A 17,689-nucleotide genomic window follows, 5' to 3' on the forward strand; every position below is an offset into this window, starting at 1 on the left:
AACGTGTGCTCTTTCTCAGGATGAACGAGATGGGCCTGTCACCCACTGAGAATAAAGTCTACTTCGGGCAGCTGCTTGGCATGTGTGACCAGATCAGCTTCCCGCTAGGTATGTATCTCTCACACACACACACACACACACACACACACACACACACACACACACACACACACACACACACACACACACATATATAGTGCCGATTACTAACAATAAACAGACTTGGCGGGATCACGCAGGCTTGCGTCACACGCCCATGTGGCCACCCGGCGGCCGCTACAGTGGGCTTTGAAGTTCAGACAAGAGAGAGTTTAACCTTTACGAGGGTCCCGAGATATCTTGGGAACAAACTACAGGAGGTTATCAGTGTTACAAGTCGTGATGTAGGAGTCCATAGGGTGCTCAGCATGTAACATGTTGCAAAAGTACTGCAATGATGAAGTAAATGACTAATATAATCCTGTAATATGTTATTGACCCTGATATAAGATGGTATTTTTTCCCCAATAAAAAGACGAGCTTTTCTTCCTGTCACTCACACACGCCGGTTATCTGGGAGAGATGCAGCCATTGCACATCCTTCCATCTTTTATTCAGGTCACTGCAGTATCTTTTACGCCACTTGTAGGGAACTTTCTGAAACCACCTTTAAAAAGATGGGATTATTGAATATTTGCTCATTCAATTTTCAAGTCCCGCCTTCCTGCTCTTTCATTGGCTGTTTTTTTCCCCAAGCATGATGTCATTCACAGTGCGTGTACATGTTTAGTAGGCACAATGCACCTGTTTTTAGTTCAATACATTCAAATTTTTTGGCCTTAGTACATCTGCCAGACCTTGGCTACGCATATCTAAAATATTGAAATATATTTAAAAAAAAATGTTAAAAAAAAAAAAAAAATTAAATGCGACGGAGGCATGTTATTTTTTATTATCTTTAGATTTGGACATGTTAAAAATTTTTTTTATATATATATGCATGTGTATATGTATATGTATATATATATATATATTATATATATATATATATATATATATATATATATATATATATATATATATATATCCATCCATCCATTTTCTCCCTTTGGGGTCGCTGGTGCCTATCTCAGCTACAATCGGGCGGAAGCCGGAGTACACCCTGGACAAGTCGCCACCTCATCGCAGGGCGTATATATATATATATATATATATATATATATATATATATATATATATATATATATATATATATATATATATATATATATATATATATATATATATATATATATATATATATATATATATATATATATATATATATATATATATATATATATATATATAGATATGTATATATGTGTATATATGTGTATATATATATGTATATGTATATATATATATATATATATATATATATATATATATATATATATGTAAAATCTGATGATTAAGGAAACCCCTAATGAAACAGTTCTGTAGAAATGTAGTAGTCTTGTGATTTTTTCCCACACATGCATATGTATATATATATATTAATATATATGTGTGTATGTATGTATATATATTATATATATACATACATACATACATGGATAAATATAGATATATGTATGTATGTATGTATATATATATATATACATATATACACACATGTATGTATGTATTAATTAGATTATCCAGAGAATAGTGCTCGATACCGTGGTAGAGTGCAATATATGTATGTGTGGGAAAAATCACAAGACTACTTCATCTCCACAGAACTGTTTCATGAGGGGTTCCCTCAATCTCCTGACGATTGAGGGAACCCCTCATGAAACAGTTGTGTAGAGATGAAGTAGTCTTGTGATTTTTCCCACACATACATGTGTGTGTGTATATATATATATATATATATATATATATGTGTGTATATATGTATATATATATGTACATAAATATATGTGTGTATACATATATATATATATATATATATATATATATATATATATGTGTTTGTGTATATATATACAAACAATAATACAAATAAATATAATACAGTAATGAACAGCAGTAAAAAAAGACTTTACAAAACACATAAAAATTAGAACATTACATAATGATTAGTGTTTTCATGTCCAAAAAGTAGTGGGAAAAAGTCAACCTATTTACCAACGATGGTAACTGCTAACTATCTAGCTTTCTTGTTATTATCCTTTATACAGTGGTTAATTTACTGGCTGTATTTCAGTATAGTGTTGATATTCTTTACCTCACACATATTTTGCCACAAACATACATACACACATACACAAGTACAGTACTAAGTGACGGTAACACATAATAGGTAAATAAATACCTTAATAATAGTAATAATAATATAAACACCTTTAGATTGTTGTAAACGCTCATTCATTCCTTTTTTTTTTAAATGTTGTTTTTGTATTGCATTTATTTTCTAACTAAAATATGGTTGGACATTCTCTTAACCCAGCATTCAAACTGTTCCACAGTTTACCTCCACATATAAAAACACCTAAGCTTACTAGTAGTAGTTGTAATAGTATTATTACTAGTATTGATTATATACTGTTAACATGATAGAGAATATTATATAACTTGTAAAAGTAAAGTAATAAAATGTTAAACTGTAAATAATGACATTTTGTTTTTGTATATTTAGGAGTTGAACAAGTTAAAAGACTAATTTAAATTTAAAAAAGTACATTTGAAATTGTATTATTCGTAAAAAAATATGTTAAAATTTTAAATGTAAAATCTATTTTGTTCAAAATTATTTTGTCAAAAGATTTCATTGGAAAAAACAAATATCTTTGTTTTTAAAATGTTTCTTGGTTGTGCTTGAAAAATTATTCCTTGTGTTACTCTAAAGGGGACCTCAAAAAATGGCGTTATTGGCTTTATTTTAACAAAAAATCTTAGGGTTTCTTATTGCAATGGGAGAACAAATTTGTCCTTAAATAAAATATTGAACATACAACTTGTCTTTTAGTAGTAAGTAAGCAAACAAAGGCTCCTAATTTGTCTGCTGACATATGCAGTTTCATGTTGTGTCATTTATCATTCTATTGTTTTGTCAAAATTATGACGGACAAACTGTAAAAAATGATTATTAATCTACTTGTTCATTTATTGTTAATATCTGCTTATTTTCCCTTTCAACATTTTCTATCTACACTTCTGTTAAAATGTAATAATCACTTATTCATCTGTTGTTTGATACGTTACATTAGTTTTGGATGATATCACAAATTTAGGTATCGATCACTTGAGCTCGGAGGCCAGCAAAACTTTCGTAACAGTCGCGCGAAGCAAACAGAGGAGCCAGGACGAGTGACTGGCAAAGGCAGGCTTAAATAATGTCTCGGATTACAAACAGGTGAGCGTCCTGAACACCAAAGGCGGGTGAAAATCATAAAGGTAAATCAGGAGGTGCACAAACAGGAACTGAAGGAGTCCGGACCACGGATCATGACATGTTCCACTTTATTCACAAGGCGAGAGTTGTCTTATTTCTGTCAGAGTTTGTGACGAACCCCAAGATGCAGAAAAGGATTGAGTAAGGAGACATGATTTAATTAAAATACTAGGACAAAAACAAACAAAAAGGGTATTAACAAAAGGTGCGCACGAGGCGGATAACAAACTAAACGAGCTAGCATGAGAGCTAGAAGATAACAAGCCAGAAACAGAAGTCGTTACTTGTAGTATGAAAACATACTGGAAGCAGGGAACAAAAAACAGTAAGCTACAAACAACTACCGAAATATAGCTTAGCGCTATGCTGCAAAGACACAACATTACACGACAGGAGCGACAATACAATAATCCAACTCAAACTGGAGGAGAAAACAGGTCGAAATAGGAATCGGGCTGATTGACACCAGGTGTGGCCAGGTGCGAATTAGCCGCAGCTGAGGGGAAACAGCACTCAGGGAGACAAACAGGAAACTGAACCAAAATAAGAGTGCTGACAGGAACTAAAGACAGGAAATACTACACACACCGAGGAAAAACTAAAACACAAACAAACTGTCAGGGGCAAGCCTGACAATTTCTCTTCTTATGTTCTGTAAATGAACACAAACAAGTGTCTGCGTATTGTTTTTCGAAAATGTAATAATGTTTTTTGTCAGTGTGACCGGAAAGTACTCGATCAATAGTAATGACTTGTGTGAGCGGGGCTACCTGACATCGACTTGACCGCAGCGTGTGTCCTCGTGTCTCCAGGTCAGGCGGGCTTCCCGGTCTACAAATACGTCCCGTACGGTCCTGTCAACGAGGTCATCCCGTATTTGTCCCGCCGCGCTCAGGAGAACCGCGGCTTCATGAAGGGCTCGCAGAGAGAGCGCAGCCTGCTGTGGAAGGAGCTGAAGCGCCGGCTGCGGGGGGGCCAGATCCTCTACCGGCCCGTCTACTGAGTCACGTGACTCACTACACTACTGACTACTTTTCCCAAGAACTGGATCCGTGTTGTTTCTTGCAAGTATATTTATTCTACTCTGCAGTTTGAATAACCAAGAACAGACAGCGACGATACAACACTAATTGTTGGGCGGCGGGTGTTCATTCGTTAACAGCTGAGTCAGCGACAGCTTGCCAAATAGTGATCCCCACTCAATTAAACCCCCGGCAAGTGTTTACGAATACGTCATTAATGAGACATTTGGACTAACCTTACAACATGTTAACAGGCGTGCAAGAGGTCGGCTCACTATTTGGCAAGTTCCACCTTGCCACAGTTGCTATGTTAGCTTTAAAACTGTATTAAAAATACTTTGGCTCAGCCTCAGGAAGCATTACTATATTAGATTAAATAGAGTGTAAATGTGACTAACAAGTAACAAGTCATTTAGGTGTTCATTCGTTAAAAGCTGAGTCAGCAAGAGCTTGCCAAATAGTGATCCCCACTCATTAACACCCTGCAAGTGTTTACAAACACGTCATTAATGAGACATTTGGACTAACCTTACAACATGTTAACAGGCGTGCAAGAGGTCGGCTCACTATTTGGCAAGTTCCACCTTGCCACAGTTGCTATGTTAGCTTTAAAACTGTATAAAAAAATACTTTGGCTCAGCCTCAGGAAGCATTACTATATTAGATTAAAAAGAGTGTAAATGTGACAAACAAGTAACAAGTCTTTTAGGTGTTCATTCGTTAAAAGCTGAGTCAGCGAGAGCTTGCCAAATAGTGATCCCCACTCATTAACACCCTGCAAGTGTTTACAAACACGTCATTAATGAGACATTTGGACGAACCTTACAACATGTTAACAGGCGTGCAAGAGGTCGGCTCACTATTTGGCAAGTTCCACCTTGCCACAGTTGCTATGTTAGCTTTTAAACTGTATAAAAAAATACTTTGGCTCCGCCTCAGGAAGCATTACTATATTAGATTAAATAGAGTGTAAATGTGACTAACAAGTAACAAGTAATTTAGGTGTTCATTCGTTAACAGCGGAGTCAGCGAGAGCTTGCCAAATAGTGATCCCCACTCATTGACCCACCGCAAGTGTCTACAAACACGTCATTAATGAGACATTTGGACTAACCTTACAACATGTTAACAGACGTGCAAGAGGTCGGCTCACTATTTGGCAAGTTCCACCTTGCGCAGTTGCTATATTAGCTAGCTTTAAAATTGTATAAAAAATACTGTGGTCACTTATTGGCTCAGCCCCAGGAAGCATTACTATATTAGATTAAATAGAGTGTAAATGTGACTAACAAGTAACAAGTCTCTTAGGTGTTCATTCGTTAACAGCTGAGTCAGCGAGAGCTTGCCAAATAGTGATCCCCACTCATTGACCCACCGCAAGTGTCTACAAACACGTCATTAATGAGACATTTGGACTAACCTTACAACATGTTAACAGACGTGCAAGAGGTCGGCTCACTATTTGGCAAGTTCCACCTTGCGCAGTTGCTATATTAGCTAGCTTTAAAATTGTATAAAAAATACTGTGGTCACTTATTGGCTCAGCCCCAGGAAGCATTACTATATTAGATTAAATAGAGTGTAAATGTGACTAACAAGTAACAAGTCGTTTAGGTGTTCATTCGTTAACAGCTGAGTCAGCTTGAGCTTGCCAAATAGTGATCCCCACTCATTGACACCCTGCAAGTGTTTACAAACACGTCATTAATGAGACATTTGGACGAACCTTACAACATGTTAACAGGCGTGCAAGAGGTCGGCTCACTATTTGGCAAGTTCTACCTTGCCACAGTTGCTATGTTAGCTTTAAAACTGTATAAAAAATTACTTTGGTCACTGATTGGCTCAGCCCTAGGAAGCATTACTATATTAGATTAAATAGAGTGTAAATGTGACTAACAAGTAACAAGTCATTTAGGTGTTCATTCGTTAACAGCTGAGTCAGCTTGAGCTTGCCAAATAGTGATCCCCACTCAATTAAACCCCCGGCAAGTGTTTACAAACACGTCATTAATGAGATGTTTGGACGAACCTTACAACATGTTAACAGGCGTGCAAAAGGTCGGCTCACTATTTGGCAAGTTCCACCTTGCACAGTTGCTATATTAGCTAGCTTTAAAACTGTCTAAAAAATACTGTGGTCACTTATTGGCTCAGCCCCAGGAAGCATTACTATATTAGATTAAATAGAGTGTAAATGTGACTAACAAGTCCCATAGGTGTTCATTCGTTAACAGCTGAGTCAGCGAGAGCTTGCCAAATAGTGATCCCCACTCATTGACACCCTGCAAGTGTCTACAAACACGTAATTAATGAGACATTTGGACTAACCTTACAACATGTTAACAGGCGTGCAAGAGGTCGGCTCACTATTTGGCAAGTTCCACCTTGCGCAGTTGCTGTATTAGATAGCTTTAAAATTGTATAAAAATACTGTGGTCACTTATTGGCTCAGCCCCAGGAAGCATTACTATATTAGATTAAATAGAGTGTAAATGTGACTAACAAGTAACAAGTTGTTTAGGTGTTCATTCGTTAACAGCTGAGTCAGCTTGAGCTTGCCAAATAGTGATCCCCACTCATTGACCCACCGCAAGTGTCTACAAACACGTCATTAATGAGACATTTGGACTAACCTTACAACATGTTAACAGACGTGCAAGAGGTCGGCTCACTATTTGGCAAGTTCCACCTTGCGCAGTTGCTATATTAGCTAGCTTTGAAATTGTATAAAAAATACTGTGGTCACTTATTGGCTCAGCCCCAGGAAGCATTACTATATTAGACTAAATAGAGTGTAAATGTGACTAACAAGTAACATGTCGTTTAGGTGTTCATTCGTTAACAGCTGAGTCAGCTTGAGCTTGCCAAATAGTGATCCCCACTCAATTAAACCCCCGGCAAGTGTTTACAAACACATCATTAATGAGACATTTGGACGAACCTTACAACATGTTAACAGGTGCGCAAGAGGTCGGCTCACTATTTGGCAAGTTCCACCTTGCACAGTTGCTATATTAGCTAGCTTTAAAATTGTATAAAAAATACTGTGGTCACTTATTGGCTCAGCCCTAGGAAGCATTACTATATTAGACTAAATAGAGTGTAAATGTGACTAAAAAGTAACAAGTCTCTTAGGTGTTCATTCGTTAACAGCTGAGTCAGCGAGAGCTTGCCAAATAGTGATCCCCACTCATTGACACCCTGCAAGTGTCTACAAACACGTAATTAATGAGACATTTGGACTAACCTTACAACATCTTAACAGGTGTGCAAGAGGTCGGCTCACTATTTGGCAAGTTCCACCTTGCGCAGTTGCTGTATTAGCTAGCTTTAAAACTGTATAAAAAATACTGTGGTCACTTATTGGCTCAGCCCTAGGAAGCATTACTATATTAGATTAAATAGAGTGTAAATGTGACTAACAAGTAACAAGTCGTTTAGGTGTTCATTCGTTAACAGCGGAGTCAGCGAGAGCTTGCCAAATAGTGATCCCCACTCAATTAAACCCCCGGCAAGTGTTTACAAACACATCATTAACGAGACATTTGGACGAACCTTACAACATGTTAACAGGTGTGCAAGAGGTCGGCTCACTATTTGGCAAGTTCCACCTTGCGCAGTTGCTATATTAGCTAGCTTTAAAATTGTATAAAAAATACTGTGGTCACTTATTGGCTCAGCCCTAGGAAGCATTACTATATTAGACTAAATAGAGTGTAAATGTGACTAAAAAGTAACAAGTCTCTTAGGTGTTCATTCGTTAACAGCTGAGTCAGCGAGAGCTTGCCAAATAGTGATCCCCACTCATTGACACCCTGCAAGTGTCTACAAACACGTAATTAATGAGACATTTGGACTAACCTTACAACATCTTAACAGGTGTGCAAGAGGTCGGCTCACTATTTGGCAAGTTCCACCTTGCGCAGTTGCTGTATTAGATAGCTTTAAAATTGTATAAAAATACTGTGGTCACTTATTGGCTCAGCCCCAGGAAGCATTACTATATTAGACTAAATAGAGTGTAAATGTGACTAACAAGTAACAAGTCGTTTAGGTGTTCATTCGTTAACAGCTGAGTCAGCTTGAGCTTGCCAAATAGTGATCCCCACTCAATTAAACCCCCGGCAAGTGTTTACAAACACATCATTAATGAGACATTTGGACGAACCTTACAACATGTTAACAGGTGTGCAAGAGGTCGACTCACTATTTGGCAAGTTCCACCTTGCACAGTTGCTATATTAGCTAGCTTTAAAACTGTATAAAAAATACTGTGGTCACCAGGCAGCATTACTATGTTGGATTAAAAGAGTGTAAATGTAACTTAAATTTGTTATTTCCTGTCAAAAAGGCTTTCATTATTTTGAAAAATTTACTTAGAGCGTCTTGCTATGAAATATTACATTTATAATGAATGATTCTTACTTCAAATTCATGTATATCGTCCATGTCCGCAACCAATAAGCAGCAATAAAAGAGGGATTACTGTATATTTTTTTGTAAATTTTGGTGTTGTAAAATGGCAATTTAATTGTGTACTTTACACGAACGATTTGTTTTTTATTTGTGCACTCTTACCTCGCATACAGTCGTCACTCCAAAGTGCCTTCGAGGATTGTTTCCATGGGAGTTATTACCTCCAACTGGTTTGTATGATTGAAATGGAAAAGAAATATTGCGTCAGTAATAATGGTATTTTATTTCTTTGTGCAAGTTTCCCATTGCTGTGTGTGAGACACGTTGCTAATGTTGTGTCGATGGACTTGTCACACTTTGTTGGCAATTATTTGTGTGTCATCTTGCCCCCGGAGTACATCTTGACCTCTCTTTGTCAAGCACGGTAAATAATTTGCTATTTTGACTAAAAAGGACCATAATAGACGGCGTGGGAGCGAACAGGACTCCGGCGGAAGATGAGAGAAAGTTTGTTCCTGCATGGTGGAGGGGGAAAAAAAAAGGAGATTATGTAATTGGAAGCTGTGTTCAAATCAATGACGCACAATAAAGTGGAATGTTTGTGTTGCGACAACAACTCGGCAGCTTTGTTTTCTGCCGGATCGTCCCATTTTGTACAATTGTAAAATAAATGATTTTTAAACAATCACAACTATTGTCAGGTTCAAACACTGATGACATCTATTAAACAAGACAAGAAGCAAGGAATCAAACAGAGACAGAATGCAATTTGGACTCAATTGAGGAGAAACGCCGGGACGTTGTACTCTTGTACAGTCTCCGGTACGCTCTGGCGAAATATTGTACTCCATTCATCCATCCATTTACTACCGCTTTTACCGTTCTCAGCTGCATTTAGGTGGAAGGCGGGGTACACCCCAGACAACATTCACACTCACATTCACACACTAGGGCCAATTTAGTGTTGCAATCAACCTATCCCCAGGTGCATGTTTTTGGCGGTGGGAGTGAAGTGAAGTGAATTATATTTATATAGCGCTTTTCTCTAGTGACTCAAAGCGCTTTACATAGTGAAACCCAATATCTAAGTTACATTTAAACCAGTGTGGGTGGCACTGGGAGCAGGTGAGTAAAGTGTCTTGCCCAAGGACACAACGGCAGTGACTAGGATGTCGGAAGCGGGAATCGAACCTGCAACCCTCAAGTTGCTGGCACGGACACTCTACCAACCGAGCTATGCCGCCCGGCTTGCCAAATAGTGATCCCCACTCATTGACCCCCTGCAAGTGTCTACAAACACGTAATTAATGAGCCATTTGGACTAACCTTACAACATGTTAACAGGCGCGCAAGAGGTCGGCTCACTATTTGGCAAGTTCCACCTTGCGCAGTTGCTATATTAGCTTTAAAACTGTATATAAACACCGGGGTCATTTGGATGTTCTGCCTTTTTAGTGAAGTATAAGCACTAATATCTATAATATATACCACTAATGAGGCAATACTAGCATAAAATGTAATAGTCGTGACATCAAACTTCTAATATTGCTGCATTTTTGCCTTTACATTAGGTATTTTCATTCATGAAAATGGGTAAAAGTATCAATGTTTATTTATATAGCCCTAAATCACAAGTACGGTACAGAGCCCACATACGGGTAAGGAAAAACTCACCCCAGTGGGACATCGGTGACAATGACTATGAGAAACCTTGGAGAGGACTGCATATGGGGGCAACCCCTTCCTCAATCATATATCAGATAACATTACAGTAGTATTGGGCATTAGAGAAGAGCAAACAAAGTACCAGTATCGTGGCCACTGATTGGCTCAGCCCCAGGAAGTATTACTATATTGGATTAAAAGAGTATAAATGTAACTTAAGTTTGTTATTTCCTGTCAGGAGGGCTTTCATCATTTTGAAAAATGTAGGCGGTGACTTTACAAGTCGTTTAGGTGTTAATTCGTTAACAGCCGAGTCAGCGAGAGCTTGCCAAATAGTGATCCCCACTCATTGACCCCCCTGCAAGTGTTTCCAAACACGTCATTAATGCGGATCCGGAGTACCCGGAGGGAACCCACGCAGTCACGGAGAGAACATGCAAACTCCACACAGAAAGATCCCGAGCCTGGATTTGAACCCAGGACAATTGTACTCCTCATTCTTTATTTGACTTTCTCCGACCACATGACCGCAGCTGCTTCTAAAGGACAAGGTCGTAAAACAGTTCAAAGAAGAGCTTTAGGAGAGTTCACTGACAGTCATGACTTAGTCAGTTTGATTATAGTACTTGGTAAAAGGTTTATTTTTAAGTGTGAATTGTGTGAATTATATTTATATAGCGCTTTTCTCAAGTGACTCAAAGCGCTTTACATAGTGAAACCCAATATCTAAGTTACATTTAAACCAGTGTGGGTGGCACTGGGAGCAGGTGGGTCAAGTGTCTTGCCCAAGGACACAACGGCAGTAACTAGGACGGCACAAGCGGGAATCGAACCTGCAACCCTCAAGTTGCTGGCACGGCCACTCTACCAACCGAGCTATGCCGCCCCATACTAAGTTAATACTTAGTATTACTTTCTTTAAAACATTTATTCAGTATTTTTTAACTTTAGAAAGATTGACAACGATAATGATGCCAAAAAACATGGAAAAACGATGGGAAATCCTTAAAGGCTTATTGTGAAAATGTAATAATGTTTATAAATATGCAACAACAGCAACATATATGCTATCTGTTGTTGTGTTCCCTTTTTTTGAGTGTACAAAATGAAGGTGTGTGTTGAGTCTGACTTGGACATAATACAGTTGTGATCAAAATTATTCACCCCCCCGCACAATTTTGGTGTTTCAGCAAGTTGGACATTTATTCCTTATTTTGTTTATAGTCATATCAAATAAAGATGTGTCAAATAGACAAATGCAACTTACAAAATACCAAAAAAGGACATTTTTCTTAATATCTCATTGACAAAATGATTCAACCCCCTAGTTACATGCATCTTTAGTACTTAGTAGAACACACTTTGGCAGTAATGACATCCTTCACGGTGGCAGAGGGGTTAGTGCGTCTGCCTCACAATACGAAGGTCCTGCAGTCCTGGGTTCAAATCCAGGCTCGGGATCTTTCTGTGTGGAGTTTGCATGTTCTCCCCGTGAATGCGTGGGTTCCCTCCGGGTACTCCGGCTTCCTCCCACTTCCAAAGACATGCACCTGGGGATAGGTTGATTGGCAACACTAAATTGGCCCTAGTGTGTGAATGTGAGTGTGAATGTTGTCTGTCTATCTGTGTTGGCCCTGCGATGAGGTGGCGACTTGTCCAGGGTGTACCCCGCCTTCCGCCCGATTGTAGCTGAGATAGGCGCCAGCGCCCCCCGCGACCCCAAAAGGGAATAAGCGGTAGAAAATGGATGGATGGATGGACATCCTTCAAAAGGTGATACTTGCAAGCATCTACAGGTATTTTAGCCCATTTCTCTCAGACAAAGGCCTCCAGTTCTTTCATATTCTTGGGCTTGCGTGCTGCAACTGCCTTCTTCAAGTCCCACCACAGCTTTTCTATAGGATTTAAGTCTGGCGACTGTGAAGGCCACTCCAGAGTCTTCCAGCCCTTCTTCTGCAACCACTCTGATGTTGACTTGGAGGTATGCTTGGGATCCTTGTCCTGTTGGAAGGTCCAACGTCTCCCAAGCCTCAGCTTCGTCACTGACTTCTTGACATTTGCAGCTAATATATCCTGCTAGGAAATAGAATTAATAATGCCTTGAACGCGCTGGAGATTCCCGGTACCTGAGGCAGAGAAACAGCCCCAGAGCATGATTGACCCCCCCCCCCCACCATGCTTAACAGTAGGCAAGGTGTTCTTCTCTTTGTAAGCTTCCATTTTTTCTCCTCCAGACATAACGTTGATTCATAGGCCCAAAGAGTTCCAGTTTTGTCTCATCACTCCATAGAACAGTTTCCCAAAACCTTTGGCGTTTGTCAAGATGATTTTTGGCATACTGGAGTCTGTTTTTCTTGTGCCTGGTAGTCAGAAGTGGGGTGCGCCTGGGAGTTCTGGCATGGAGGCCTTCATCTCGTAGTGCGCGCCTTATTGTCCGGGACGAAACCTGCGTTCCCCGCTCTGCAATGTCCTGTTGTAGTTCCTCAGCTGGTACCCGGGGGTTTTTCACCACTGTATGCACACAGCATCCTCTTTCTACCACGCCCAGGTAGTGTTTCCACTGTGCCTTTAGCTTTAAACTTGCGAATTATGCTCCCAACCGTGTCTCTTGGAATATGTAATGTCTTTGCTATTTTCTTATATCCATATCCTTTCTCATGAAGAGAAATTATCTCGTCTCTTGACTTCTTTGACCACTCCCTGGACTTCACCATGTTGCAAATACACCATTGACCATCTACAAGAAGCTGAGCGTCACAGTCTTTTTCAGTCAGTTTAATTGTTGATCGTTATGGTTCTAATCACATCTACAGGTGTTTTCAACACCTGATTGAAAAGACCTTATTCAAATTCTGTTCTTAAGAGTTATGATCTTCAAGGGGTTGAATAATTTTGTCAATGAGATATTAAGAGAAATGACACTGTTTGATATGTTACAAAATATAATGTTGCAATTCAAGTTGCATTTGTCTACTTGACGCATCTTTATTTGATAGATAGTACTTTATTGATTCCTTCTTATGACTATAAACAAAATACGGAATAAATGTCCAACTTGCTAAAACACCAAAATTGTGTGGGGGTTGAATAATTTTGATCACAACTGTATGGACTATACACAAATGCTTTTTATGAAAATGTAATTTTGTTTATAAATTATATGCAATCTGTTGTTTCCCTAATTTTTGTTGTTGTACATGGATGAGGGTGTGTGTTGCTGAGCCCGACTTGGACATTATCTGGACTGGACCTGGTTTTAAAAACCTTTTAAAAAGTCTAATTTCATTAACAACCTGGTCTGGTGAAGATAAGTTCCTTTTTTTATTTTATGAATAAAATAAGATAAATAAATTTAAAAAAAAAACTTTTCTTGGATAAAAAAGAAAGGAAAATTATATATCAATCAATCAATCAATCAATGTTTACTTATATAGCCCTAAATCACTAGTGTCTCAAAGGGCTGCACAAACCACTACGACATCCTCGGTAGGCCCACATAAGGGCAAGGAAAACTCACACCCAGTGGGACGTCGGTGACAATGATGACTATGAGAACCTTGGAGAGGAGGAAAGCAATGGATGTCGAGCGGGTCTAACATGATACTGTGAAAGTTCAATCCATAATGGATCCAACACAGTCGCAAGAGTCCAGTCCAAAGCGGATCCGACACAGCAGCGAGAGTCCCGTTCACAGCGGAGCCAGCAGGAAAACATCCCAAGCGGAGGCGGATCAGCAGCGCAGAGATGTCCCCAGCCGATACACAGGCAAGCAGTACATGGCCACCGGATCGGACCGGACCCCCTCCACAAGGGAGAGTGGGACATAGGAGAAAAAGAAAAGAAACGGCAGATCAACTGGTCTAAAAAGGGAGTCTATTTAAAGGCTAGAGTATACAAATGAGTTTTAAGGTGAGACTTAAATGCTTCTACTGAGGTGGCATCTCGAACTGTTACCGGGAGGGCATTCCAGAGTACTGGAGCCCGAAATGAAAATGCTCTATAGCCCGCAGACTTTTTTTGGGCTTTGGGAATCACTAATAAGCCGGAGTCCTTTGAACGCAGATTTCTTGCCGGGACATATGGTACAATACAATCGGCAAGATAGGATGGAGCTAGACCGTGTAGTATTTTATACGTAATTAGTAAAACCTTAAAGTCACATCTTAAGTGCACAGGAAGCCAGTGCAGGTGAGCCAGTACAGGTGTAATGTGATCAAACTTTCTTGTTCTTGTCAAAAGTCTAGCAGCCGCATTTTGTATCAACTGTAATCTTTTAATGCTAGACATGGGGAGACCCGAAAATAGTACGTTACAGTAATCGAGACGAGACGTAACAAACGCATGGATAATGATCTCAGCGTCTTTAGTGGACAAAATGGAGCGAATTTTAGCGATATTACGGAGATGAAAGAAGGCCGTTTTAGTAACGCTTTTAATGTGTGACTCAAAGGAGAGAGTTGGGTCGAAGATAACCCCCAGATTCGTTACCGTGTCGCCCTGTTTAATTGTTTGGTTGTCAAATGTTAGAGTTGTATCATTAAGTAGAGGTCGGTGTCTAGCAGGACCGATAATCAGCATTTCCGTTTTTTTGGCGTTGAGTTGCAAAAAGTTAGCGGACATCCATTGTTTAATTTCATTAAGACATGCCTCCAGCTGACTACAATCCGGCGTGTTGGTCAGCTTTAGGGGCATATATAACAATTACATAAAAAAATAGTAATTAATGGTAATGTTAGTGGACCGGCGGCACACACAATCATGTATGTTTCAGGGACTGTGTCCCTTGCAGACTGTGCTATATATTGTTGGAACCTGAATTTTGGTAGCAGAAAGAAACAACCCTTTTTTGTGTGAGTGGGTGTGGCGTTGATTCACTAATTGAAAGTGTATCTTGTTTATTTTTGTGTTGATTTAATAGAAAAAAATAAAATGAAATAAAAAAGAAGAGGTTCGTAACAGAGTTCAAAGAGAAGTTCGTAAAACAGTTGAAAAAGAAGTGTAACCTATACGTGCTACAAAGCAATGCACTAAATATATTTATGGGGTGTTATGGGCAAGGAACAGAAGACTAGTTTCAACTCGTAGAGAGAGGCAGAGCTTGATTTGTAGTTTGGTTGACACCGTGTATTAGAGAATTAGTGATGGACAACAGATATACACACACACACAATGAGTTGAATGGCCATTCAACATGAAAGTAATTTAAAGAGAAAAACACAAGTACTATATACATATATACAATTCCATTTAACTATTCAGTGTCTCTGGATCTTGTTTAAATCTCAGTTCAGATAGTTGTTCTTGGGGGGGGAAAAAAAGGATGGCAGTACAGTCCATGTGCTGCAGGTAAAGTGACAATTGTAAAGGGTCGGCTCGAGAGCCTCCTACCAGCCCAGACGGAGCAGGTGGTGAGGTTCCTCGCTGGAATCTTCCAAACTTGATCCTTGGACTTGGTGATTATTTTCCTTAGCTCGCCATCAAAAAGAGAAGCCCGGCCTGTGTAAGAGCCAGAACCATTGTTATATATCCAAGTGTACACAAATCTTCATTAAATAACACTAAGTTGCGTTATCTAGTATTCATAATATATTATCCAACAATATACCATCAAGTATTAATATATTATTCAATAATATATTATCAAGTAGGGCTTCACGGTGGCAGAGGGGTTAGTGCGTCTGCCTCACAATACGAAGGTCCTGCAGTCCTGGGTTCAAATCCAGGCTCGGGATCTTTCTGTGTGGAGTTTGCATGTTCTCCCCGTGAATGCGTGGGCTTCCTCCCACTTCCAAAGACATGCACCTGGGGATAGGTTGATTGGCAACATTAAATTGGCCCTAGTGTGTGAATGTGAGTGTGAATGTTGTCTGTCTATCTGTGTTGGTCCTGCGATGAGGTGGCGACTTGTCCAGGGTGTACCCCGCCTTCCGCCCGATTGTAGCTGAGATAGGCGCCAGCGCCCCCCGCGACCCCATAAGGGAATACGCAGTAGAAAATGGATGGATGGGATGGATTATCAAGTATTCATAATACATTTCCAATTCTTTCCTCAATATTGTACAATATAAATCAATAAACATCAGAATCCCAATATGCAATAAAATGCTAAAATAACCATTAGCAGCATAATTATGACCTATACAAAGCAGTCAGTGCACTAAATGTGCTTATGATCTAAACACATAAAAGTACATTCAATACACAAATGTGATCATTAGTTTAAGTCAAACCTTTTGTATGGACGATGGCGACTTGTCCAGGGTGTACCCCGCCTTCCGCCCGAGTGCAGCTGAGATAGGCGCCAGCGCCCCCCGCTACCCCAAAAGGGAATAAGCGGTAGAAAATGGATGGATGGATGGATGTATGGACGATTGAGAATATGCCACAAAGACTGTTGCAATGAAGAAAGATTAAATGCTTAAAGTGCTATTGTCATGAATATGGACTCACCAATTGAGCTTCTACAGTCAAACACGGCTTAATGACAAAGAATTTTGCGCTGGAAGCCATCTCTATAAAGTTACAAAATAGGCATGTAGTTTAAAAAACCGTCAGCACAATATTTTCAGGTGAAAACAATGTTTAAAGCCTACCTCGAGCAGAAATGTAATCGAGCTCTCATGTCCTGTCTCCTGGCTACTTCCTGCTAGCGGCTTATAAGCACCACCAATTGGACCGCGGCGGTCACGTGACAAGGGAGGAGTGCGCCGAGTTGCCAAAGATTAAGTGCAGCAAGAGCATACCAGTCACTTCCGGCTACCGGTATATGCCTAAAGCTGATTGGACTGTGGCGGTCACGTGACTAGGAAGTGCACAAAGAGTAAACAGAAATGTATTTGACACCTGGGTTGCAGAAGGTCCTGCTTCCTCTTCGCTTTTATAGTACTTGGGTTAAAACAATATATTTCTGTTGATTACAATACATAAAAAAAAAACAGGAACACCTTCATGTTGCCTCCCCCCTACCCTATGGAGTTTTACGAGCCTTACTCTTGATAGGTTTTAAAAACAGCTTTTGTCTTCTCACCAGCCCCTCAATGTACATAACAAATATTTGGAAAATAGAGCTTACTATCATACAGTATGGTACAGTCTATAAATAAAAGTTAAAACATAGAGGAAGCTCACTGGTAAGTGCTGTGACGGACTCACGCCGTCGTCTTGCGGGTTCCATGGACCACCA

At 39.5% G+C, this 17,689-nt stretch overlaps 1 protein-coding gene across 6 annotated transcripts in view; it reads left to right on the forward strand.

Moving 5' to 3' along the window:
• prodha (proline dehydrogenase (oxidase) 1a) overlaps positions 1 to 7,646 on the forward strand; it is a 50,503-nt gene extending 42,857 nt beyond the window's left edge. The window contains exons 13-15 of one of the 6 annotated variants that reach the window (XR_009802324.1): positions 20 to 108; positions 4,213 to 6,782; positions 7,088 to 7,646. Coding sequence is in view for 1 of the 6 variants with exons in the window: in XM_061875747.1 (XP_061731731.1) it covers positions 20 to 108; positions 4,213 to 4,403 (280 nt within the window). In the remaining 5 variants the exon portion in view is untranslated. Of the gene's footprint in view, positions 1 to 19; positions 109 to 4,212 lie in introns of all 6 variants that reach the window. The other 5 variants (XR_009802326.1, XR_009802327.1, XR_009802328.1 and 2 more) reach the window with 5 other exon arrangements.
• The last annotated feature ends 10,043 nt before the right edge of the window (positions 7,647 to 17,689 follow it).

The sequence above is a fragment of the Nerophis ophidion genome, linkage group LG17 (genome assembly GCF_033978795.1).
Source record: "Nerophis ophidion isolate RoL-2023_Sa linkage group LG17, RoL_Noph_v1.0, whole genome shotgun sequence".
Lineage (NCBI taxonomy): Eukaryota > Metazoa > Chordata > Actinopteri > Syngnathiformes > Syngnathidae > Nerophis > Nerophis ophidion.